The 18,802-nt window shown below is 50.8% G+C and overlaps 8 protein-coding genes across 8 annotated transcripts; 3 read left to right on the top strand and 5 right to left on the bottom strand.

Moving 5' to 3' along the window:
- Positions 1-235: 235 nt before the first annotated feature.
- I303_105977 (uncharacterized protein) lies at positions 236-797 on the top strand (the record flags this gene model as incomplete). The annotated part of the gene is made up of 2 exons (XM_018409287.2): positions 236-407; positions 466-797. The coding sequence occupies 2 exons, from the start codon at positions 236-238 to the stop codon at positions 795-797; spliced, it is 504 nt and encodes a 167-aa protein (XP_018261559.2).
- A 198-nt stretch (positions 798-995) lies between these two features.
- Positions 996-3,208, bottom strand: I303_105976 (uncharacterized protein; the record flags this gene model as incomplete). The annotated part of the gene is made up of 8 exons (XM_018409286.1): positions 996-1,046; positions 1,102-1,373; positions 1,420-1,630; positions 1,684-2,037; positions 2,089-2,219; positions 2,273-2,689; positions 2,747-2,897; positions 2,951-3,208. The coding sequence occupies 8 exons, from the start codon at positions 3,206-3,208 to the stop codon at positions 996-998; spliced, it is 1,845 nt and encodes a 614-aa protein (XP_018261558.1).
- Positions 3,209-3,473: 265 nt separating this feature from the next.
- On the top strand, positions 3,474-6,239 carry I303_105975 (uncharacterized protein; the record flags this gene model as incomplete). Its single annotated transcript, XM_065969288.1, has 9 exons — positions 3,474-3,681; positions 3,724-3,939; positions 3,993-4,451; positions 4,866-5,365; positions 5,420-5,509; positions 5,569-5,712; positions 5,768-5,914; positions 5,982-6,068; positions 6,126-6,239. The coding sequence occupies 9 exons, from the start codon at positions 3,474-3,476 to the stop codon at positions 6,237-6,239; spliced, it is 1,965 nt and encodes a 654-aa protein (XP_065825360.1).
- A 291-nt stretch (positions 6,240-6,530) lies between these two features.
- I303_105974 (uncharacterized protein) lies at positions 6,531-9,433 on the bottom strand (the record flags this gene model as incomplete). The annotated part of the gene is made up of 4 exons (XM_065969287.1): positions 6,531-6,920; positions 6,977-7,087; positions 7,174-9,189; positions 9,308-9,433. 4 exons carry the CDS (start codon positions 9,431-9,433, stop codon positions 6,531-6,533), a joined length of 2,643 nt encoding a protein of 880 aa, XP_065825359.1.
- A 655-nt stretch (positions 9,434-10,088) lies between these two features.
- Positions 10,089-11,706, top strand: I303_105973 (uncharacterized protein; the record flags this gene model as incomplete). Its single annotated transcript, XM_065969286.1, has 9 exons — positions 10,089-10,164; positions 10,215-10,246; positions 10,298-10,487; positions 10,536-10,799; positions 10,847-10,859; positions 10,952-11,080; positions 11,130-11,482; positions 11,538-11,596; positions 11,665-11,706. 9 exons carry the CDS (start codon positions 10,089-10,091, stop codon positions 11,704-11,706), a joined length of 1,158 nt encoding a protein of 385 aa, XP_065825358.1.
- Positions 11,707-11,880: 174 nt separating this feature from the next.
- On the bottom strand, positions 11,881-14,098 carry I303_105972 (uncharacterized protein; the record flags this gene model as incomplete). Its single annotated transcript, XM_065969285.1, has 9 exons — positions 11,881-12,103; positions 12,160-12,644; positions 12,707-12,773; positions 12,816-12,927; positions 12,978-13,055; positions 13,106-13,272; positions 13,323-13,435; positions 13,481-13,553; positions 13,602-14,098. 9 exons carry the CDS (start codon positions 14,096-14,098, stop codon positions 11,881-11,883), a joined length of 1,815 nt encoding a protein of 604 aa, XP_065825357.1.
- A 299-nt stretch (positions 14,099-14,397) lies between these two features.
- Positions 14,398-16,139, bottom strand: I303_105971 (uncharacterized protein; the record flags this gene model as incomplete). Its single annotated transcript, XM_018409281.1, has 4 exons — positions 14,398-14,444; positions 14,495-14,666; positions 14,721-15,635; positions 15,900-16,139. 4 exons carry the CDS (start codon positions 16,137-16,139, stop codon positions 14,398-14,400), a joined length of 1,374 nt encoding a protein of 457 aa, XP_018261553.1.
- Positions 16,140-16,555: 416 nt separating this feature from the next.
- I303_105970 (uncharacterized protein) lies at positions 16,556-18,797 on the bottom strand (the record flags this gene model as incomplete). The annotated part of the gene is made up of 12 exons (XM_018409280.1): positions 16,556-16,624; positions 16,681-16,698; positions 16,764-16,885; positions 16,953-17,076; positions 17,133-17,437; positions 17,503-17,632; positions 17,886-18,030; positions 18,094-18,224; positions 18,285-18,352; positions 18,473-18,632; positions 18,697-18,722; positions 18,785-18,797. 12 exons carry the CDS (start codon positions 18,795-18,797, stop codon positions 16,556-16,558), a joined length of 1,311 nt encoding a protein of 436 aa, XP_018261552.1.
- Between the last annotated feature and the right edge of the window lie 5 nt (positions 18,798-18,802).

Below are 18,802 nucleotides of genomic sequence, written 5' to 3'. Positions count from 1 at the left end.
ACTCAACCAGACGGGAGCGCTTTGTAGTGTATAAATGTAGGGATTCATCGTCACGTAGGTATGTTGTCATTAATCCTGAATCATCGCCATCGTCTATCGCATTCGCCAGGCCATTTATTCGAGACAGCCATGAACATGCCAGTGGGTGAGTCTCCTCATCACCAAACAGTTTCTTTCGGCTACTGAGGATCTTAATTACCATATTCGTGGTGTGAACACAGTCGTGAACACCGTAATGCAGCCGTACAGACCACCTGTCTACATGGCCAACCAACTGATCAATCAGCCCGTTGTGTTACCTGAACCCAACTTGATGGGGATTGTACAAGGATACCCGGCGTATTCTATGTGCCCTACGTATCCGTTAGTACAACAGGAGCCCATCATGCCTACTATCCAGGTCCAGGGTGAATCAATTCATACTCAGGGAGTATGGCTACGTGCTTATTTAGGAAAATGTGTTAGCTCCGCAGACTACGATCATCAAAGAACGTTACCTACCTCCTCTTCCGCCTGTCCACTGTCACTCGTCTCCTAGAATACAGACCACCGTGTCCCACCCTTCGACAATCATCAATAAGATCAGTACTCCTCCTCCGATCATCAACACCCCTCCGCCACCGCCACCACCATTGCGGAACATCCATATCAAGCGTACTAGGACTGTCAAGTTCCCTCAGTCGAATATGATGGTCAATCCGTCGCCTCAGCCAGTGCTCAAGCCAGCGATCAAGACCATTACCACTATCAACAGGACCACAAAGAGGACCACGACCAAGGGCAATGGTCGTCGTTGACAACACCTCTTCTGACCGAATGTAACTAATATTCAGTGAGAGTTTTATACTTTAGCGAGAGTAAATTTTGCGGGTGTATATGCAGCTGGACTAGTGTGATTTTTTCTGATGTATGTCAAGTTGTACATTGCGCATGTCGGCACAGCTGGTATACATGCCATGATTCGGTACTGATCATCCTATCCCCATCTGGTCCATCTAAGTCCACAGTTTTATCAGACCATCCCAAGAAGCAGTGACCAGTTTCGACTGGCGTTATACGTCAGCTTGCGGTCGAGCGTCTTGGTAGCGTTGATTGACTTACATGTTCGTTAGGTAACCAAGCATGATCGATGACCACTTCCTTGTGGGCCTTGAGCCTCTTTTGGATTTTTCCATTCTTCCAATCCCAAAAGACAACATCTCCATTACCCGTACCTGAAGAGACATATTTGCCGTCAGGCGAGAAACCAACAGCACAAGCGTATCCGGCGATAGTATGGCCCGCAAATCGTTTCTTCTTGTTCTGTCGGAACGAGCCGTCGGCGGAATAGATCAAGATCTGATTGTCGAGCGATTGACCGGCAAAGTATTTTTCTGACCACGACGTCAGCAATCGATGTCATGGAAGCTTCAGACTTACTGCTTGGATGCAGCGTGACTGCGGGCATGGAGTGCATGTATGGCTCGGCAATATACTTGATCACCACCGGGATATCGTAATCCCATCCTCGGATTGTCTTGTCATCGGAAGTCGTGACAAATCGACGATTCTCGTCGACGAATGTGATGGTGTTAACGGGACCCAGATGTTGGTCGTAAGTTTGTACAATTTCCTTCATCCGCAAGTCGTACTATCAAAGCGTTCAGCATCACCACCGAAGTATCATACTACCGGCTCACTCACCTGAATGATCTTCTTATCTTGCATACCGGCCAGGAAGATGTGCTGCTTGTCGTAATCCGGATTGAACTTGACGACATTTGCTACTTTCCCGTTGGTAAAGGCTTGTAGACATTGACCCGTTTCCGTATCCCATAACTTGATGTGCCTGTCGTACGATGCCGACAGGAATTGAGTACCGCTGTTATTAAACGAGACGTCTTTGACAGCTTGCGAATGGCCCAAGAACGTTCGCAGGCAGTTTCCCTCGTGATACACATCCCACAATTTCACTTTTGTGTCCATACTTGCACTCAGCAGTAAGTGACCACTTCGAGGGAACAGACGTATTGCCGAGACGCCCTTGTTGTGACCGGTCTACTCGATGCCGTTAGCAGCCAGTGCGAGGTGGCGGTTTAGCAGACTTACCCATGTATGTATACATCTTTCTGGCAGATAAGCGTTCGGCGGTGGAGCTCCGTCCGAGGGGTTGAGCTTGACATCCGTGTCTGTCGGAATGTGCATATACGTCCTTCCAGCATAGTCGTGCAGATCCTTGCCTGGAATTGGAATATCAGCATATTGCCGCTCCGCGTAGATTGCTGAGACATACCATGGAATATACTCTTCTCGTCCCTTGCAATTTTCATCTTCTCCTTTGCCACCTGTTGCGCCTCATCACGCCTTCGCTTCTCCTCTCTCCACTCTTCAGCTTCTTCCTCTACGACCGGATCGACCTCCTTGTCACCTGCCCATTCAGCCCAAGGGCCCAGATACGCGTCGTCTCCATCCACGACACCTGTATCTCCCTTTCCGCCTCGCTTCCTTTTCATCTCTTTCCTCTGCGACCTGGATGGCCGGATGGTATCTATCGATTGATATCCGTTTTGATGGGCTTGATTCAGCGAGCCTACTATCGGTTGGGATTCTCCTGAATGTATCGAAGGGTTCAAGGCGTATCCGTGGACGTCGAATGTGCGTTGTGCCATTGCAAATGAGTAGTTGTCCATTGACTGCTCTTCCACATGGCCTGTCGTGACATAAATAAGCACGGCAGCGTGAGGTGTTTGAGGGAAACCAAACTCACCTGATAGAGTATTCATACCCTTGTTCTTCCGTTGATTGAAAGGGTCTACAGGCCCCGCAACAGGTCTCATCATATCTTCATAAGTCAAGTTGACATTCACTACCTTATCTGTAGGTCTCGTGATGATGGCGAGACTCGCCCCATTTGGGTCCTGTGTGGGTTAATATCAGCTTGATCGCAAAAGGGTAAAGAAGCTTGACACACCTCCTTCAAAACCTCTGGAGCCGATTGCACTGCTGCAGTGGACGACTTCTTGCTCGAAGATCCTGTTTGTTGTCCATTACTAGTCGACAGTCCGAACGCATCCTTCCTAGCCTCTTCTTCCAGCTTGTCGTCGTCCTCTTCATCGTCTAAATCCGCTTGGGGCAGACGTCCTCCGTTTGTCGGGACAGTCGAAGGTCCTGCGGCTATGCTGGGGCTCTCATCGTCCGATGAGCCGTATCCTGTCAATAGCCCGGACATCTTCGATCGTATTGTAGAGCTGGGAATGATGGGACAGGAAGGTCAATGGTACAGATGACTTGTAGAGAAATGAAGAGTTGGGTTGAGATGAAGCAGTAGCGAGCATTGGTGAGCCTGATATCCGAATCCTGTGAATTGTGTGCCTGATTGACAGATTCAAGTGGAGGTGTCTCTATCTGTTGACATTTTTGACATCTCTGAGGTGAATATCCGAAGAACAATGCTGCAATTGTAGAAGAAAAGTACACGGGAGTCGCACTCGAGCATGGCAAGCGCTATAGTCAGCCTCAGGGCTATCCCAGACGATACCGGACCGAGCGCTTCGAGGGGGACGAGAGAGATCCGACGAGCACACCTGTCGCCGGATGTACTTCGAACGCATAAGCTAGTAGCCGGTGATTGGGTGTTGGTCAAATCTGAGACGGGCTCATTGGTCGTTCAGACTTGGCCAAGAGTGGGACTGGAGGATGATGGTGAGCTCGTAATTTGCATCCAGTCAGCTGACATCAATGTAGTGGTCGTACTGTCTTCTGATTACCTCTCAAACCTCGCAAAGCGTCAAGTCGATCTCGAGCGATTCAAGCCCGAGTCGCATTCTCATGGCAAAGCATCTCGTGTGATAATTCGAGAAGTCCATAAGGAATCAGGAAAGACGAAGCTGAAGGCAAAAGGCGCGGAAGAGACGCCGAGGGAAAAGGAATGGCTGCGAGCATCGGTCAAAGAAATCTTGAGTAAGTCGTCCCGGAAGTCCAGGTAATTCGATAGTGGTCTGACGATCTTTCAGTGGCTGTAAGCTATGTCAGACAAGGCCTCAGGATCACCGTGGGCGATACTGAGAAGACGTCTCGAATATATGAGATATTTACGGTCGAGGTCTCAAATGACAAGCCAAGTCCGCTGGAAGATGGGATCAAGAATTTGAAGATTGGCACCGATAAGGTCGTGTACGAGATGGGCTGGAAGACCGAGGTCGTTGTACATGGACAAGCGGAGAGAACCACGGCATCACGAAGCGGCGAGACTGAAAAGTCAGCCGTCAACGGCATCCGCAAGCCCGAAACTAACGCCATTGACGGTCCCATACCATCGTACATCAACCTGTTCACACCGTCTCAGCCGCCGACAGCAGCTTATGGGTTGTTGGGTGGTCTTCAACCCCAGATAGAACAGATCAAGGCATTGTTGGATCTTCCGATGTTGCATCCCTCCTTATTCTCCATGTTCGGCTTGACTCCGCCGAGAGGTATTCTACTCCATGGACCACCTGGAACCGGTAAAACCGCTTTAGCGCGAGCGGTGGCCTCGTCGGCAAATTGCTCTTGCATCGTCGTCAATGGTCCTGAACTGTCATCAGCGTATCACGGGGAGACGGAAGAGCGTCTAAGGGGTGTATTCACCGAAGCGAGGAAGCGGAGTCCGTGCATCGTCGTCTTGGACGAGATCGACGCTCTGTGTCCCAGGCGGGACGGAGGAGAAGGCGGGGAAGTGGAGAGAAGGGTCGTGGCGACTCTTTTGACGTTGATGGACGGGATGAGCCAGGAAGATGCGGGAGAGGACAGGATATTTGTGGTTGCGGCGACGAATCGACCGAACAGCATCGATCCTGCTCTTCGACGACCCGGACGATTTGATCGGGAAATTGAGATTGGCATACCAGATGCCAATGGGCGACGCCAGATTATCGATATCATGCTTTCGAGGATGCCTCATTCGCTCACAGAAGAGGAAGTCGCCGCAATCGCATCGAAGACTCATGGATATGTCGGAGCGGATCTGTCTTCTCTCGTCCGAGAATCGGCTTCGGCGGCAATACAACGATGGCACTCTTCCAGTCCATCCAATGGCAGTACGCCGACTCTGACAAACGCAGATGTCATGACTGTACTACCGACGATCCGGCCTTCGGCGATGCGAGAAGTCTTTGTGGAGACGCCGACGGTGAAATGGTCAGACATTGGTGGTCAAGCGGAAGTCAAGCAGAAATTGAGGGAATGCGTAGAATGGCCATTGACTCATCGAGAGACATTCACTCGGCTAGGTGTCGAGGCTCCTCGGGGTGTCTTATTGTACGGGCCGCCAGGTTGTAGTAAGACGATGACTGCGAAAGCCCTAGCCACGGAGAGCGGTATCAACTTTATCGCCGTGAAGGGACCCGAGGTGAGTTCTTGGGCTCCAGTCACTCTTGATTGGCCAGCTGATGATTTCAAATAGCTGCTCAACAAATACGTCGGAGAATCAGAACGAGCTGTCAGAGAGATTTTCAGGAAAGCCAGAGCAGCTTCGCCATCCATCATCTTCTTCGTGAGCTGGCTTGTCTAGGCGGAATAGAGCGGAATCAAGACTGACACAAGTTCGCGCAGGATGAGATCGATGCGCTGGGATCGGCTAGATCGGACGATCATACCCATTCAGGTGTCCTAACCTCGTTGCTGAACGAGATGGACGGTGTTGAAGAGTTGTCAGGCGTCACAGTCGTTGCAGCCACGAATAGGCCAGACGTCTTGGTGAGTCATCTACGCGCCGTGCGGGCGGAGCAAGATGATTAACGGTGGTTATTAGGATTCCGCCTTGATGCGACCTGGACGACTCGATCGGATCCTGTATGTCGGTGCGCCTGATCTAGCCACGAGGAAAGATATCTTCAGAATACGATTATCTACCATGGCCGTTGAACCGGGAGTCGATATAGACGAATTAGCTCTTATAGTCAGTGTACTATCTTGGCATTGATCATCGTAATCAGAGCGAGGACTGATCATGAATGTCTACACAGGCCGAAGGTTGTTCCGGTGCTGAAGTGGCTTCGATCTGCCAAGATGCCGCTTTGACAGCTATGAACGAGAATCTGGATGCGCCATTTGTACGTTTCTCTTTTTGACAACGGTATAGGGCTCAATGCTGATGCCAAATGCTATAGGTAAAGAAGTCGCATCTGATACATTCTGCTAAAACGGTAAGAAGACGAATCACACCTGACATGTTGAGCTTTTTTGAGGAATGGCGAGATCAATCTGGTGTGCGAAATGCATAATTCCGTCTGGGATTTTATGCATATCATACCAGTGTATGTGTTTTCAAAGCGTCGCTTCGGTGTGCTTCACATGTCTTGAGGGACAGCTTGAGTGCGATTTGGACGTATAATGCATCGGCAAAGAATGGCATGTAGTCTTTGAGCATGATATTTTTACTAGCAGAAATATCGACTATGGAAGCTATTATAAATTTCGATCAGGAAAAGATTTTACGGAATACGGAGCAGGAGAGATGACGATGAGGATCCCTAGGTAATGAAAAGAGTATTTGAAAAGGATTGCTTTATGATTTAGCGAGCGGTACCGGCTCCCTCCTCGTGCCATCCCCTTATACTATTGAGCAATTTACTGATCTGAGCGGAATCACCGTTTCTGACGTCGTTGATGCTGACTCCAGCCGTGTCGACTCCGGCATCGATGAGGATATCCATCATGGAGAACAGGCCTTCGAGACCTGGTTGACCGGAAGCGTCGGGCGCGAACGCCTGAGGAGGGACAGGCGGAGAAGGCTCGATACCGGATAGATGCTTGACAAGGAGGAATACAACTTCTCCGGAAACAAACGATTTGGGTATCGCCGATGCCCTGGGGTATGCTTGAGGGAGTAGCGAGTTTACCCACTTGACTAATTCCGGGTTATCGTTGCGCAAGTTGTCTTCGGACTGATGGCCAGAGTGTACCTGGAGCGACCTCGCGTCAGCGTGAACAAGTCAATTATCAAGAGTTTAGGACGTACCGATGGCCGAGCGCCCTCGTTGAAACTGCTGGTCGGTCGCGCCGCGCCGTTGTAATTGCTGGATGGTCGTCGAGTATCTCTGCTTGGTCTGCCCGGTGAGGTTGCGCCGAGCTGTTGGCTCGCTCGACGTCGTTCGCCAGAGGTGGTATCGAGACTCATCTACACTGTCAGCGTTGTTCATTAACGTCCAAACTCACCAAGATGTTTGCATCGTGGGCAGTGAGCTGGTTGGGGTTCTCTCGCCTGGTCGCTCGTTGAGTCGCTTCTCTGGTCGCGGGACTTGGTGGACGAGGTGCCAAGGCCTGTGCCTCTGCAAGAGGAATGGTGGGGATATTGCACGATGAAGTCACCGGAACAGAGTAATCTCTCGCGATGGTCGCTTTCATCAACGCTTTCATCCATTCTCGGATAGCAATTTGCTCCGTCGAAGAAAAGTAGTGCGCTTTATCGTTGGGTCCACCAGTGAGCCGGAAGCCGTATGATCCGGGATTCGTGTTTTCGTCGACGATCAGTCGGTGGCCTTGCAATTCGATGTGCCCCTTGACTCGATCTTCGTGTTCGCTCTTCATGAAATACAGGTGAGACCCCTTAAGAACGAAGAATCTTTGTTTCCATCCCCCATATCGATCTCCCTTTTTCTTGAGGTAGCCCGAGTAGTCGGGAGTGCCGATTTGCTTGAGTGCTGCAGCGTTTCCGGCGCCATTCCCAGATGCCCGTCTGTTAGCTTCAGGCGTAGCAGGCTGCATCTGGTGGACTCGGTTGGAGCTAGGGAAGCCGAGACGCGAGGACGTTCGGTGCTGCTCAGAGCTCGGCGAGACTGAATTCGGTGGAGCAGGTTTACGAGATCGGCCAAAGAAGCTCAATCTTTCCTTGTTATCTGTGCTTGGTTTACCTCGTTTGTGGCCCATGGATCCGGTGGATTCTCGCTTGGTCAAGGCTGAATTCGGTGTGACAGGGCTGGCTGGGAGACTAGCGGCGGTTGAGCTGGCCTGGTTGGAGGAAGGAGCCATCTCATTGATGGCTGCCATGGGTGTGGGCATTCCTAGCCCGACGTTGCTGGTCTTTCGGCCATGGGCCCAGGCACTGTGAGGGATATCGTCGTTGGTAGCGTTGGAAGAGGCAGATGCAGGAGGGGTGGTCAGGGGCGGAGTGGTCGACGGGAAAGGCTGACCGAGGGACGCAGGCGGCGCACTCATTCCCCGCATGGAAGCACTTCCAGGCTGACTAAGTGGAAGACCGGAAGGAGAAAGCTGTTGGGAATTGGATGAGACCATGGAAGACGGTCGTCGCAGTTCCGAAATGGCAGCGGCGATCCGCATTCGTTTGCCGAATTGGGGGATATCGAGCTCCTTGAGAAGGTTCGCGTCCAGCTCGAGTAGCAGGTCTCCGGTAATTTCGTGTTCTACAAGGGTCAGCTTGACTCGTTGATAAGTGGACTCACCTCTGAACTTTTCGGGGATACCCTCGTCGAAACCTTTTGCTTGAGCCCATGACACGACGTCGTCTACCGTCCAAGTAGGCACAGGCTTCGAAGGTATGCCTGAAGCAGACGATCGAGAGGTGAAGGCTGGCTTCTCAAAGGGCGGAGTCGACGGAATATGCGCTGGAGGTTCGAGCGCTCCAGTAGCTGGGTTGAACTGTTTGACAGAGTGTGCGGACGATTGCGCGGAAAGCGTTGGAGCGGTTTTTGGGATTGCGTTCGGGTCAAGCGCGACTGGGCTTGAGTGGAACCCGTTGAGAATTGGAGAGTCGATGTTTCGTACACCATTGCCCCTTGGACTCCTGGACATTTCCTCATCTTCGTCCTCGCTCTCATCGGAATATACTAGACCAGCCACCCCGCCATTGCTGGTTTGTTGGTTCTTTTCTCTTTGCTCATTGGCCAGACGAGCTTGCTCCGCTAATTTCGCTCTTGCGTTCTGTCCGATTCCGAGCTCCTCTTCATCGTCACTCTCAGGCTTGGCAGTGATTGATTCTATAGCATCTTGGATCTCGCCGATAGTTCTTCCCATCACGTTTCCCACGGAAGCCGCGGTAGTTTCCACGGCTGCGACAGCATTGTCCAGAAGACCACCTTCGGCGTCATGCGTGCCCCTTGGGGATTCGTCAGGTATGGGAATCGTTGGCGCTGCGAGATGGGTGTCGCTGGCCGGCGTCGTGCCGTTGGCGGACGAAGTCTGCGGTGCGGCTGTGGTTTCTGGGAGGCCGAGAGGCTGATCTTGAGGGGTTACAGGGGATTCTGAGATATATGTCGCTGGGAACAACCCTTCTTCACCTTTGGTATTTCGGCCCTATCATACATCAGCGCTGACGTTGATTGGTATGACTTACTCTCCACCATCCGTCTCCAAATGCTTCGTCTTTTTCCAGGACAACGATTTCTTCGCCCGCTTGGAATTCCAATTCATCGCCATGTTCCGCCATGAACGTATGCACGGCTCGGACCGTCAACGCCATCTTGAATAAGATCTCGCGTGGGTCTGCGATGAGATTGACTGAGAAGGGGTATTATCGATAGCCTGAGAAAGGTGAAGCGGGTCGAGTGAGAATATTGAATCGGTCATGGGTCGGAGTTGGTGAGATGACAAATGTAGAAACAGCGTCCGTGAGCGTCATCATCCGGTGTTTTACTCTGGATGAACCCAACGGAATCGAGCAATAATGTACTCACGTCGCTACAGTATCAGTCACTTCGTCCTTGCTTGCAGCATGCAGCAGCCGGTGTCGGAAGTGAATATGCACGATGATGTGGGAGTGATTAATGTGTGTTGACTGACGACGATGAGGGCAAGTATAGTGTGGGATCATGTGTAGGGTTTCCTTAAGGGTGCTTTGATTTAGATTGATTAATCAAATTAGAAAGAATTGTAATCAGCGTGTCGATCATTGTTACAAGCTGCGATTAGGAATCATTAGAAATAGTTGCCGTATTCGTTGTGTTATCTCAGGGTGTAATGTCAGGGTTGAATTATACTCGAGTACCGAACAAGCTCACTAGGCGCTACACGTTCATCCGTTGATTCGCGTGTCAACCTCTCTTGAAGATATATGCTGATATCCTTCTTATTTCTCCGTCAATTTCACAACATTCCCAATCACACTCACACCCACCATGTCCGTCTCAAAAGGTGTCCTGCTGATAGGAGGTCCATCCAAGGGGACTCGTATGAGACCTTTGACCCTTGATTGTGAGGTAAAGTCCCACGAAGTCTGAATGATGCTGATTTCGCGGAACTAGGTCCTAAACCCCTTCTTCCCATTGCTGGAAAGGTCAGTCGAGCGCGAGATGCAAACTTCACCGCGCTGACAGCTGTTTGCTAGCCCATGATATGGCACCCTTTATCTGCATTTGCCAAGGTTCCCGGTCTCACCGAAGTCATCATCATCGGATTCTACGAGGACTCGGTCATGAGCGGCTTCATCAAAGAAGTCAAACGAGAATTCCCCAACATCGGTATCAGCTATCTGAGAGAGTACAAAGCTCTCGGTACCGCCGGAGGTCTCTACCACTGTGAGCATGCCTCGTTTCCGCGCCGACTCAGCTGACCCCAAACCACAGTCCGAGACTCTATCCTTCGACCACCTGTCCCCCAAAACATCTTCATTTGCAACATCGATATCTGCTCCGCATTCCCATTCCAAGAACTCCTCCAACTGCACTCCAGCCACCGAGGTGTCGGAACGATTATGGGCGTCAACGTGAAAAAGGAGACGGCTCAAAAGTACGGATGTATCGTGACAGAGCCAGAGAGCTCGTTGATGGTGCACTACGTGGAGAAGCCTGATAGCTGGATCTCCAACACCGTCAACGGGGGTGTCTACTGTGAGCGCAGCCCAGCGGCCCTTGTGCTTCAGCTAACGCAAAGGTAGTATTCGACAAATCGTTATTCGACGAGATCAAAAAGGCCATGGATGAAAAGACTGCTCGTGCCGCGTGAGTCATAACATCTTGCTTCGTCGAGCTAAAACTCTCAGTGAGGACCCGTTGGTCAAGCCGGACGAAATTCTTCGACTCGAGCAAGATGTCATCGTGCCCCTCGCCGCCGCCAAGAAAATGTACGTGTACGAGTGCAAAGATTTCTGGCGACAAATCAAGACCGCTGCGTGAGTATTTCGCTCCCTCATATCTGCTTTTTGCTGACAAGACTGCTAGCTCCGCGGTCACGGCCAACTCGCTCTACCTGACCCGAATCCAAAAAACCAACCCCGACTTCCTCGCCAGATCCTCTCCAAACGTCATTTCCCCCGTCTACATCGACTCGTCCGCCACGATCGACCCAACAGCCAAGATCGGTCCCAACGTAGCCATAGGACCCGGGGTGACCGTCGGTGCGGGTGTGCGAGTCAAAGACGCCATCATCCTCGAAGGAACCAATCTGGAACAACATTCCTGCGTACTAAACTCCATTGTCGGCGCAAATTGTAATGTCGGCGCTTGGGCCAGAGTAGACGGTAAACCTGAACCCGAGACCGACGTCAAGGGTCAAATCAGTGTGACCATTTTGGGTGGGTCCTCTTGTCAAGATGGAGGAAACAAAGCTGAACAATCTCACTCTCATAGCAACCGAAGTGTCGCTAGCTCCAGAAACACTCGTCAGAAGCTGCATCGTCTTGCCCAACGTGAGTCCCCTCGCATCTATCAATGGCAAATTCGCAAAGGACAAGCTGATGTATCGTCGGCCTCGCAGAAATCTCTCAACCGTAACTCTGCCAACGAAGTTTTACTCTAAGCGCGGAGATCGCGAAGACAAAATCACGACATATCACCTAGACCCCCTATAGACTCGCCACTTCGTCTTGATCATAGGAATCTATTCGTATGCATAGCTTATATATACAGCGTGGCAATTACACATTACACATATTACAGAACATCATGAATCTCTCGTTATATCGATGAAAAGCTACATCTCCAACAAACTATCAATCGCCAAGCCCAGATCATCATTGCTTCCCTCGAGCACAGCTTCGACGACGTCCTCATCCAGAGCAGGGAACATCTGATGCAGCGTTTGTACATTCGCTCGTCTGGTCTGAGCATATGATTCCTGGGACATGTCGATCGTCGACTGGAGTTGCAAGGAGGAAAAGTCGGGTATAGGGTTATCACCGGGCGACGGAGTGCCTCTATAAAGCATATCAGCTGACGTATCATCCACCACACCTCTTGCATGCAGACTTACGCTCTGGACCCCGGCGCAGATCCGTCTCCCGGCACACCTAGACCCAACCCTTGCAGCGTTCTAGACGGGCTTTCAGGCGTGACGGCTCGGTTGAATTGAGATCGTCTATTTGTTCGGAATACATCCCTCGACCCTTCCCCATCTGCCTCCTCCCCATCTTCCGACCTGTCATCCGACGGACTCTGCATGGTCTCTAGGATCTTGCCGATCGCGCTGAGCGGTTTGCTGACAGCTTCCTGCGCCAGGTTACCCGTGCGCTGGAAGAACCGCTTGGTGCCGTCCAATGCCTGTACCGTCGTAGTGAGCGACAACGGCCTGGCAGCTTCTTCGCCCGAAGCGACCGCGGAAAAGGGCGACATGTCTGTCGGCGGTAGAGCTCGAGAGGTCGACGCCGAGGGTGACGGTGGTAATTCCTGAATGGCATCTTCCACATTCTTCTCAAACTCTGCTTGAGAAATATTGCTCAGACTCGAAGCGTCCATCGTCTCGATAAATGCGATCGCACCGCTCTGCAACAGTCAGCTGAACTCGTGCTTCTTCAACTTACAAGACTGGAGAGGTAATACCCGGCTTCGCCCTGCAGCTTTGACGCACTTCTGAACCGGCTGATATACCTACGTCAGGATCAGCCCCCGCTTTGGATATTGACGACTTACTCAATGTTCGAAAGCATGTTATCGGGGTTGGCTTGCAAGACCACAAAGATCAATATCGGCACAAACGCGTCGGCGCCAGTGGCTTCGGCACCGTACACATTCCGTATCAGACCTGTAGGTCGCTGGTCAGCTAGACTTTCGATCGGCAACGAGGTGACCTACCGAAAATGACTTTACAGCAATTCAAAACACATATCATCTTATCCCTTGGAGCCTTGTAGTGATTGATCTTGAGCAGTTCTAAACGTTGACATTAGTCGATGACGTCCGCCTGAGCAAACTTGACATACCCTGCTCTGCAAAACCCAAAAACCCTTGTGTAGCTTCTCCTTCGGGGACATCCAGGTGTTTCTCTCTGATCCAGCCAAACAGCCTCACTCGCTGGGCAAACACGGCATCTCGTTCCAGATCGTCCGTGGTGATTGGCTGAGAAGGCACCAGCTGCGGCGTAAACGTGCTAACAACCGACGTCAGATTTCGCCTTTCGCGATACGCCGAGCGACTTACTAATTATACAACCTGTTCATCACCAGCTTTTCCATGGCTTCCAAGGCATTGTCAAACTCGGCTGACGCCTGCGACTTCCACGGTTCCACTTGAGCCATCTTTTCCGATATAAACTGTCGAGATACCCGTAAGCTATCACCTCGTCGGCTGGAACTTACGGCTAAAAAGTCGTGTATCAATTTGATCTGCTCATTGACTGTGAATGGCTTCTTTGCGAAATTGGACAGGAAGCTGATCCATCATAACATATCAGCTGGCGCTATCTCTACGAGAGCTTACCTTTTCAGATAGCGAGCGATAGGATCGGCAGGCTTTGTTCTGAGATCCTTGAGAAAGCCGGAAAAGTTGAACGTGGCCTCCAGAGTTGCACTACTTTCAGCTTCAGAAGCCGTGTGCCTGTTCTTCGCCGGTGTGACGGGATCAGCGGTGGACGGCCCAGGGACTGGAGTAGCGTAGGGGTCGAATTCGGCCAAGTCTGCGTGAGGTGGGCGGGGGGCCGTGGGCGTGAGTGAAGATGCGGGAGTGGATAGAGGCAGACCCTTGGCTGGAGGCGGATGGGAAGGAGCATCTGGGACGATAGGCTCTGTACGAGGAGGAGCGGGAGTCTTCAGAGGTTCAGAAGGTTGAGCAGGAGGCGCATGATAGGCTGCTTGAGCTTGTTCCGATTCATCGAGTAAAGAGGGCACTTCGTCGACTACGACCTTGGGAGGTGAAGCTGGCGGCGCCGATATCGAGTCTGCCGAGTCTGCCGAGGTTGCCCCTTGAGAAGAGGTCATGGTGTTGGGTTGATGAGTGCAACAAAATTGCACGAACAAAGGGTAGATGAATGATTTTGTTTGTGCGAAAGTGCTGCGGCAGATACGCGACTCGGTACAACGTGGATATCAGCCCGTGTCTTACATCATAATTACGATTCTCTAATCTTGCTTCAATTCAAGCTGTCGTGCAATGCTATGTATGGTATGGTGGCATATCCCAAATATCAATGATAGTGTATATATACGACAAGCCAAGTTTCTAGGTGAAATGAGGTAAATCTAAAAGGATCCAGAATGCAAGCACCAAGTCTACGCGCTTAAAGCTTTCCCTCGGCGATCTGTTTCATGTAGTATCGAGCCATTTCTACGACACACCAAGTCAGCTTGTTCATTCCACAGGTTTGGGCGACTCACCCTCAACACCTTGTCTGACAGACCATCTGGGTTGCCATTGAAGGGCCTCCTTGGCTCGAGCGGTATCGGCTCTTCGTCGTTGGGGGTCATCAATGGGCATCTCCTTGTGGATAATGTTGACTCGTTTAGGGTTGGCGACTCCCTCGTCCTTTTGGATCTGCTCGACAATGTCCTAATAGCTCCGTGGTCAGCGTGTCACACTGGTCACTTGGCGAAAGAGGCTCACTCTAACGGCCTCGGCGAATTCCATAATGGTGAACTCGTGAGATGAACCAATGTTGGTGGGTCGGGTCTCGTCACCGTTCATCAAGAGGATCAAACCATCGATCAAATCATGAACGTATTGGAAAGATCGGGTCTGGTTACCATCACCGTAGACAGTCATGTCCTGACCCTTGAGGGCTTGGATGATGAAATTGGAAACAACTCGACCGTCGTAAGGGTTCATTCGAGGACCAAAAGTGTTGAAGATACGAGCGACTCGGACATCGACACCATCTTGTCTTTGATAACCGTAGGTAAGAGTCTCAGCGACTCGTTTACCTTCATCGTAACAAGCTCTGGGACCGATACAGTTGACGTGACCCCAGTATTCTTCTCGTTGAGGGTGTTCCTCGGGATCACCGTAGACTTCCGAGGTGGAGGTGATCAAGAATCTGGCCTTGGTTCGCTTGGCGAGACCGAGCATGTTGAGGGTACCCATGAAAGAGGTCTTGATGGTCTTGACGGCGTTGTACTGGTAGTGAGGAGGAGAGGCGGGACAGGCGAGGTGGTAGATCTGGTCAACTTCGATGAGGAAAGGGTTGACGACATCGTGTCTGACCATTTCAAAGTTGGGGTGACCAACCCAGTGAGAGACGGTAGTCCTGCTACCGGTGAAAAAGTTGTCAAGAACGGTGACTTCATGACCGAGAAGCATGAGTCGGTCGACCAAGTGGGAACCGACGAAACCGGCACCACCGGTAACGAGGATTCTCTTTCTCTCGGTGTTGGGCAAGTTCTTGACGGGAGGGAATTTGGCGACAGTGGTGTATTGAATCGAGTCGGTTTCCTTAAAGTAGGTGGACTCGGATCCATAGTCCTTGTGGCCGACACCGGCGATGTCGGTCTCCTTGTTGCCCTCCTTGATGAACGCGGGGGTCTGTGAACATGATCAGGTTAGTCTTAGGCACCCGAAGAAGCACAGATTGGTTTCAAAGGACGTGTGTGAGGGCACAGATCGCTAAAATGTTGAAGAAGCAAGTGGACGGATCACGATTGGATGGGCTTCATTGTGGTCTGCGCTGGTTCCGGTAGGTAGGGCAGGAGCAGATGGGTTGGAGGAGCAGTAGAGGGTATATATGATTGTGGATTGCACGAGATATACGCGTCCAACGCGTAAAACGCGAGATGTCATTTCACTCACAAGATACAAGCTTCTCAAGGTATCAACTTGGACTCGAGAGTCAAAGCCGAATCGGTTGGCACCGACTTCAGTGATTTTCTCCTGATTGCGTGACCGTGAAGAAACGAATAGCGTCAGCTCATCACCATCACTAAAGTCCTTAAAAGGTTCTGCGCCTGAGAAGGACGCGTTGATCTTTTGAGGTGATGGGATTGAGCCAGAAGACTGCAGCAAAATACATACCTCTTGTTGAGCGGGCATTGTTGTGGTTTTGGAGAGTAAGGAGCGAATGGGGTATACGGAGAGTAGAGGTTGAGAAAAGGAGGATTGATGAGTGAGAAAAGATTGATGAGTGAGAAAAGAAGAAATGGAAAAAGAAAGAGAGATAAAGTGATAAAGTTGTGGTGTGGGTGAGTATCGTGTGGATAGCAGGGGTCTTTTCTCAGTCAACCGAATAGAGTAAAGAGAGTAACACGCGTCGAACCCTAATCTAACGCATTCCAGATGCGTACGCAGGTGTGCCTGGACCGCCGGCATAACGGAATTTGACCGCGTGGCGGCATTCACGTTCACGTGCGTGGCGGTGGTCTGGCTCTTATCTCTGACATCTCATGGCTTGAATATCGTATGCATAGCAGGGTAGCATCGCAAATGCTTGTCTGAGGGGTATGACTATTCTACAAGGGAGCGATAATGGAAGAAGATTTGGCATCGGCAATCGTTCGCAGGACGTAATCGTCACCATTCTATCATACTCATCAGCTAGCGTCCGAATCGCGTGATGTCGCCAGTCATCACTCACCTGCGTTATGTATCGTACCTGGCGAGGGGCAATCATGTGTGTCAGCTCATAATTTTTGCGAAAGATCAAGTGAGAGTCCTTACCCATGGAAGTGCTTGATAACCTGATTTCTCGACAATCTTCAGGTATCTGACCTGTATACCTGACACAGTAAAGTATGGTATCTCGAATTTGACCGATATAGGCGCACGCTTGTCAATGTCCTCTGCAGCGATGAGATCCTCAGATCAGCTCAGATTGCATCACAGGATCAAAGAGTATCGAGGACACACCGTTCCGAACACTGGGCAAGCCAAAGTGCGCTCTCATCATATAGTCTCGACCCCCACCCAGCTGCTTGATTTTCCACACAAAGGCGGACTTCTCTGGCGCATACACCACGGATCCGACCGATGCCTGGGAGCCTTGTATCAGCACGTCATCTCGACCGCTCAGTATAAACGGGCGCTCACTCTAAACTTGGGACTGTCCGCATCGTCCGGCACAGGAACGTAGATCTCCACATTGTTAGCCGTAGATCTCCTCTTGAACTGTCCTCGGACTTTGACCATGTATTCCACTCTTGAACCTCTATGACTTTCTACGCTGGCTTCCACAAAGACCAGCGGTTTGACGGGTTGGGATAATCGGTAAGACATCAATTCGAACTCTCCGTCTGGCGGTATGAACGAGATTGTTCGATCGTTCTCGAATCGAGATAATCGGACACATTGATGAAATTTGACATCCTCCATTTCTATCGATTTCCCCCGAGCCGCTAGAGTATTTGGACTCAGTTGTCAGTGACATGCCAGGTCATATCGCTGATCACAGCCCACTCACCTCTCCCCGTTGATTCGAACATGACTTTATCATTCAATCCCAATCTCAGTTCTGGCATCCCAGACAAATAGCATTTCATCTTGACCGCACCCAAGATCTCGGATCGGATCACGTTACCAGAAGCATTGACCTAGAAAGTCACAATTAGCCTAAGCGAGTGTTCATGTGACTCCGGAACCCAAGCAAATCTCGTATATTTCGCCGTTGGGATTTCCCTCGACTCGCCTGTCCCAACTTTGCAATCGTCATGCAATCGATGCTGGTTGCAAGATCCCACTCTCTTCTGCCCGACTTCTCATATCTCAAACATACATCTACACGGATTCCTCTGCCCCAGCGCCAAAGATGCACAACCCCCTTGAACGATGTGACCTCCCACTCACCAAGAGATTGACACTCTCCACAACATCCAAGAACACTTCATTCTTCCTATATCTAATCCCTTCAGATCTCCAAGAAACAGCATTGGTCACCGCCATGGGTGGTCTGACTTGTACTTCGAGTTTATGCGACTCTTGCGTAATATACCTGTAGTCCACTAATTAGCCAAGTGATAATCGAGCTCGGTCGCGATGAAAGCGGAACACCCACTCTTGCAATATCTTACTCTCGGTTGTTTGCGGGAAACCGAAATCCATCATTTCGTCCAGTAATTCGTAAATGATCACGAAATTATCCCTGATCGACTCTTCTTCCAGCTCTTTAAAGTATTCCGTGAGCACCTAGATAGACATCAGACCTCGGGGTCAGCTCTGGAATTGCTGGGCAGGGGCGATACTCACCGAACATAGTCGATGCAGGAAGAATATAATTTCGGCTGCGTTCGTGTTTCTCTTCGAGAGAGCCAGTACTGAAAGCAGAATTGTCAATCATTCGTACAGATCAGCAGGACCTAGTCCACGAGAGCTTCATGGGATATCGTGATTCGCCGGATACATCGCTACATTACAAGCGTCCAAGAACAACTCACAATACAGGTTATTATGCCTTATGTGCATATAATTTATACCTTCATCCGAGAAACACGGGGTGACCTGCACGTTCTCCTCTTCCATCTCCAAGACTAGCGGTAAGAATCGCTCGATATAGGATGGCGGGACGTCATCTCGATAGGATCGCTGGATGAGGGACTGTCATAAAAGATCAGCACTGCAGATCGTTTTCTGATCAACCACGTTTGCGACGAAAGCTCACTTTGCCCTTGACGTCCAAGATGGCGACTAATAGAATTGGAAAGACGTGAGCTATCATGACCTTCGCACCAGCAATGTGACGGACTCACCCAGACTGGCCATGCTGT

The sequence above is a fragment of the Kwoniella dejecticola genome, chromosome 7, assembly GCF_000512565.2.
Source record: "Kwoniella dejecticola CBS 10117 chromosome 7, complete sequence".
NCBI lineage: Eukaryota > Fungi > Basidiomycota > Tremellomycetes > Tremellales > Cryptococcaceae > Kwoniella > Kwoniella dejecticola.
Note: the sequence above shows the minus strand (reverse complement) of the source record. Positions and strands in the feature narration are given on the sequence as shown.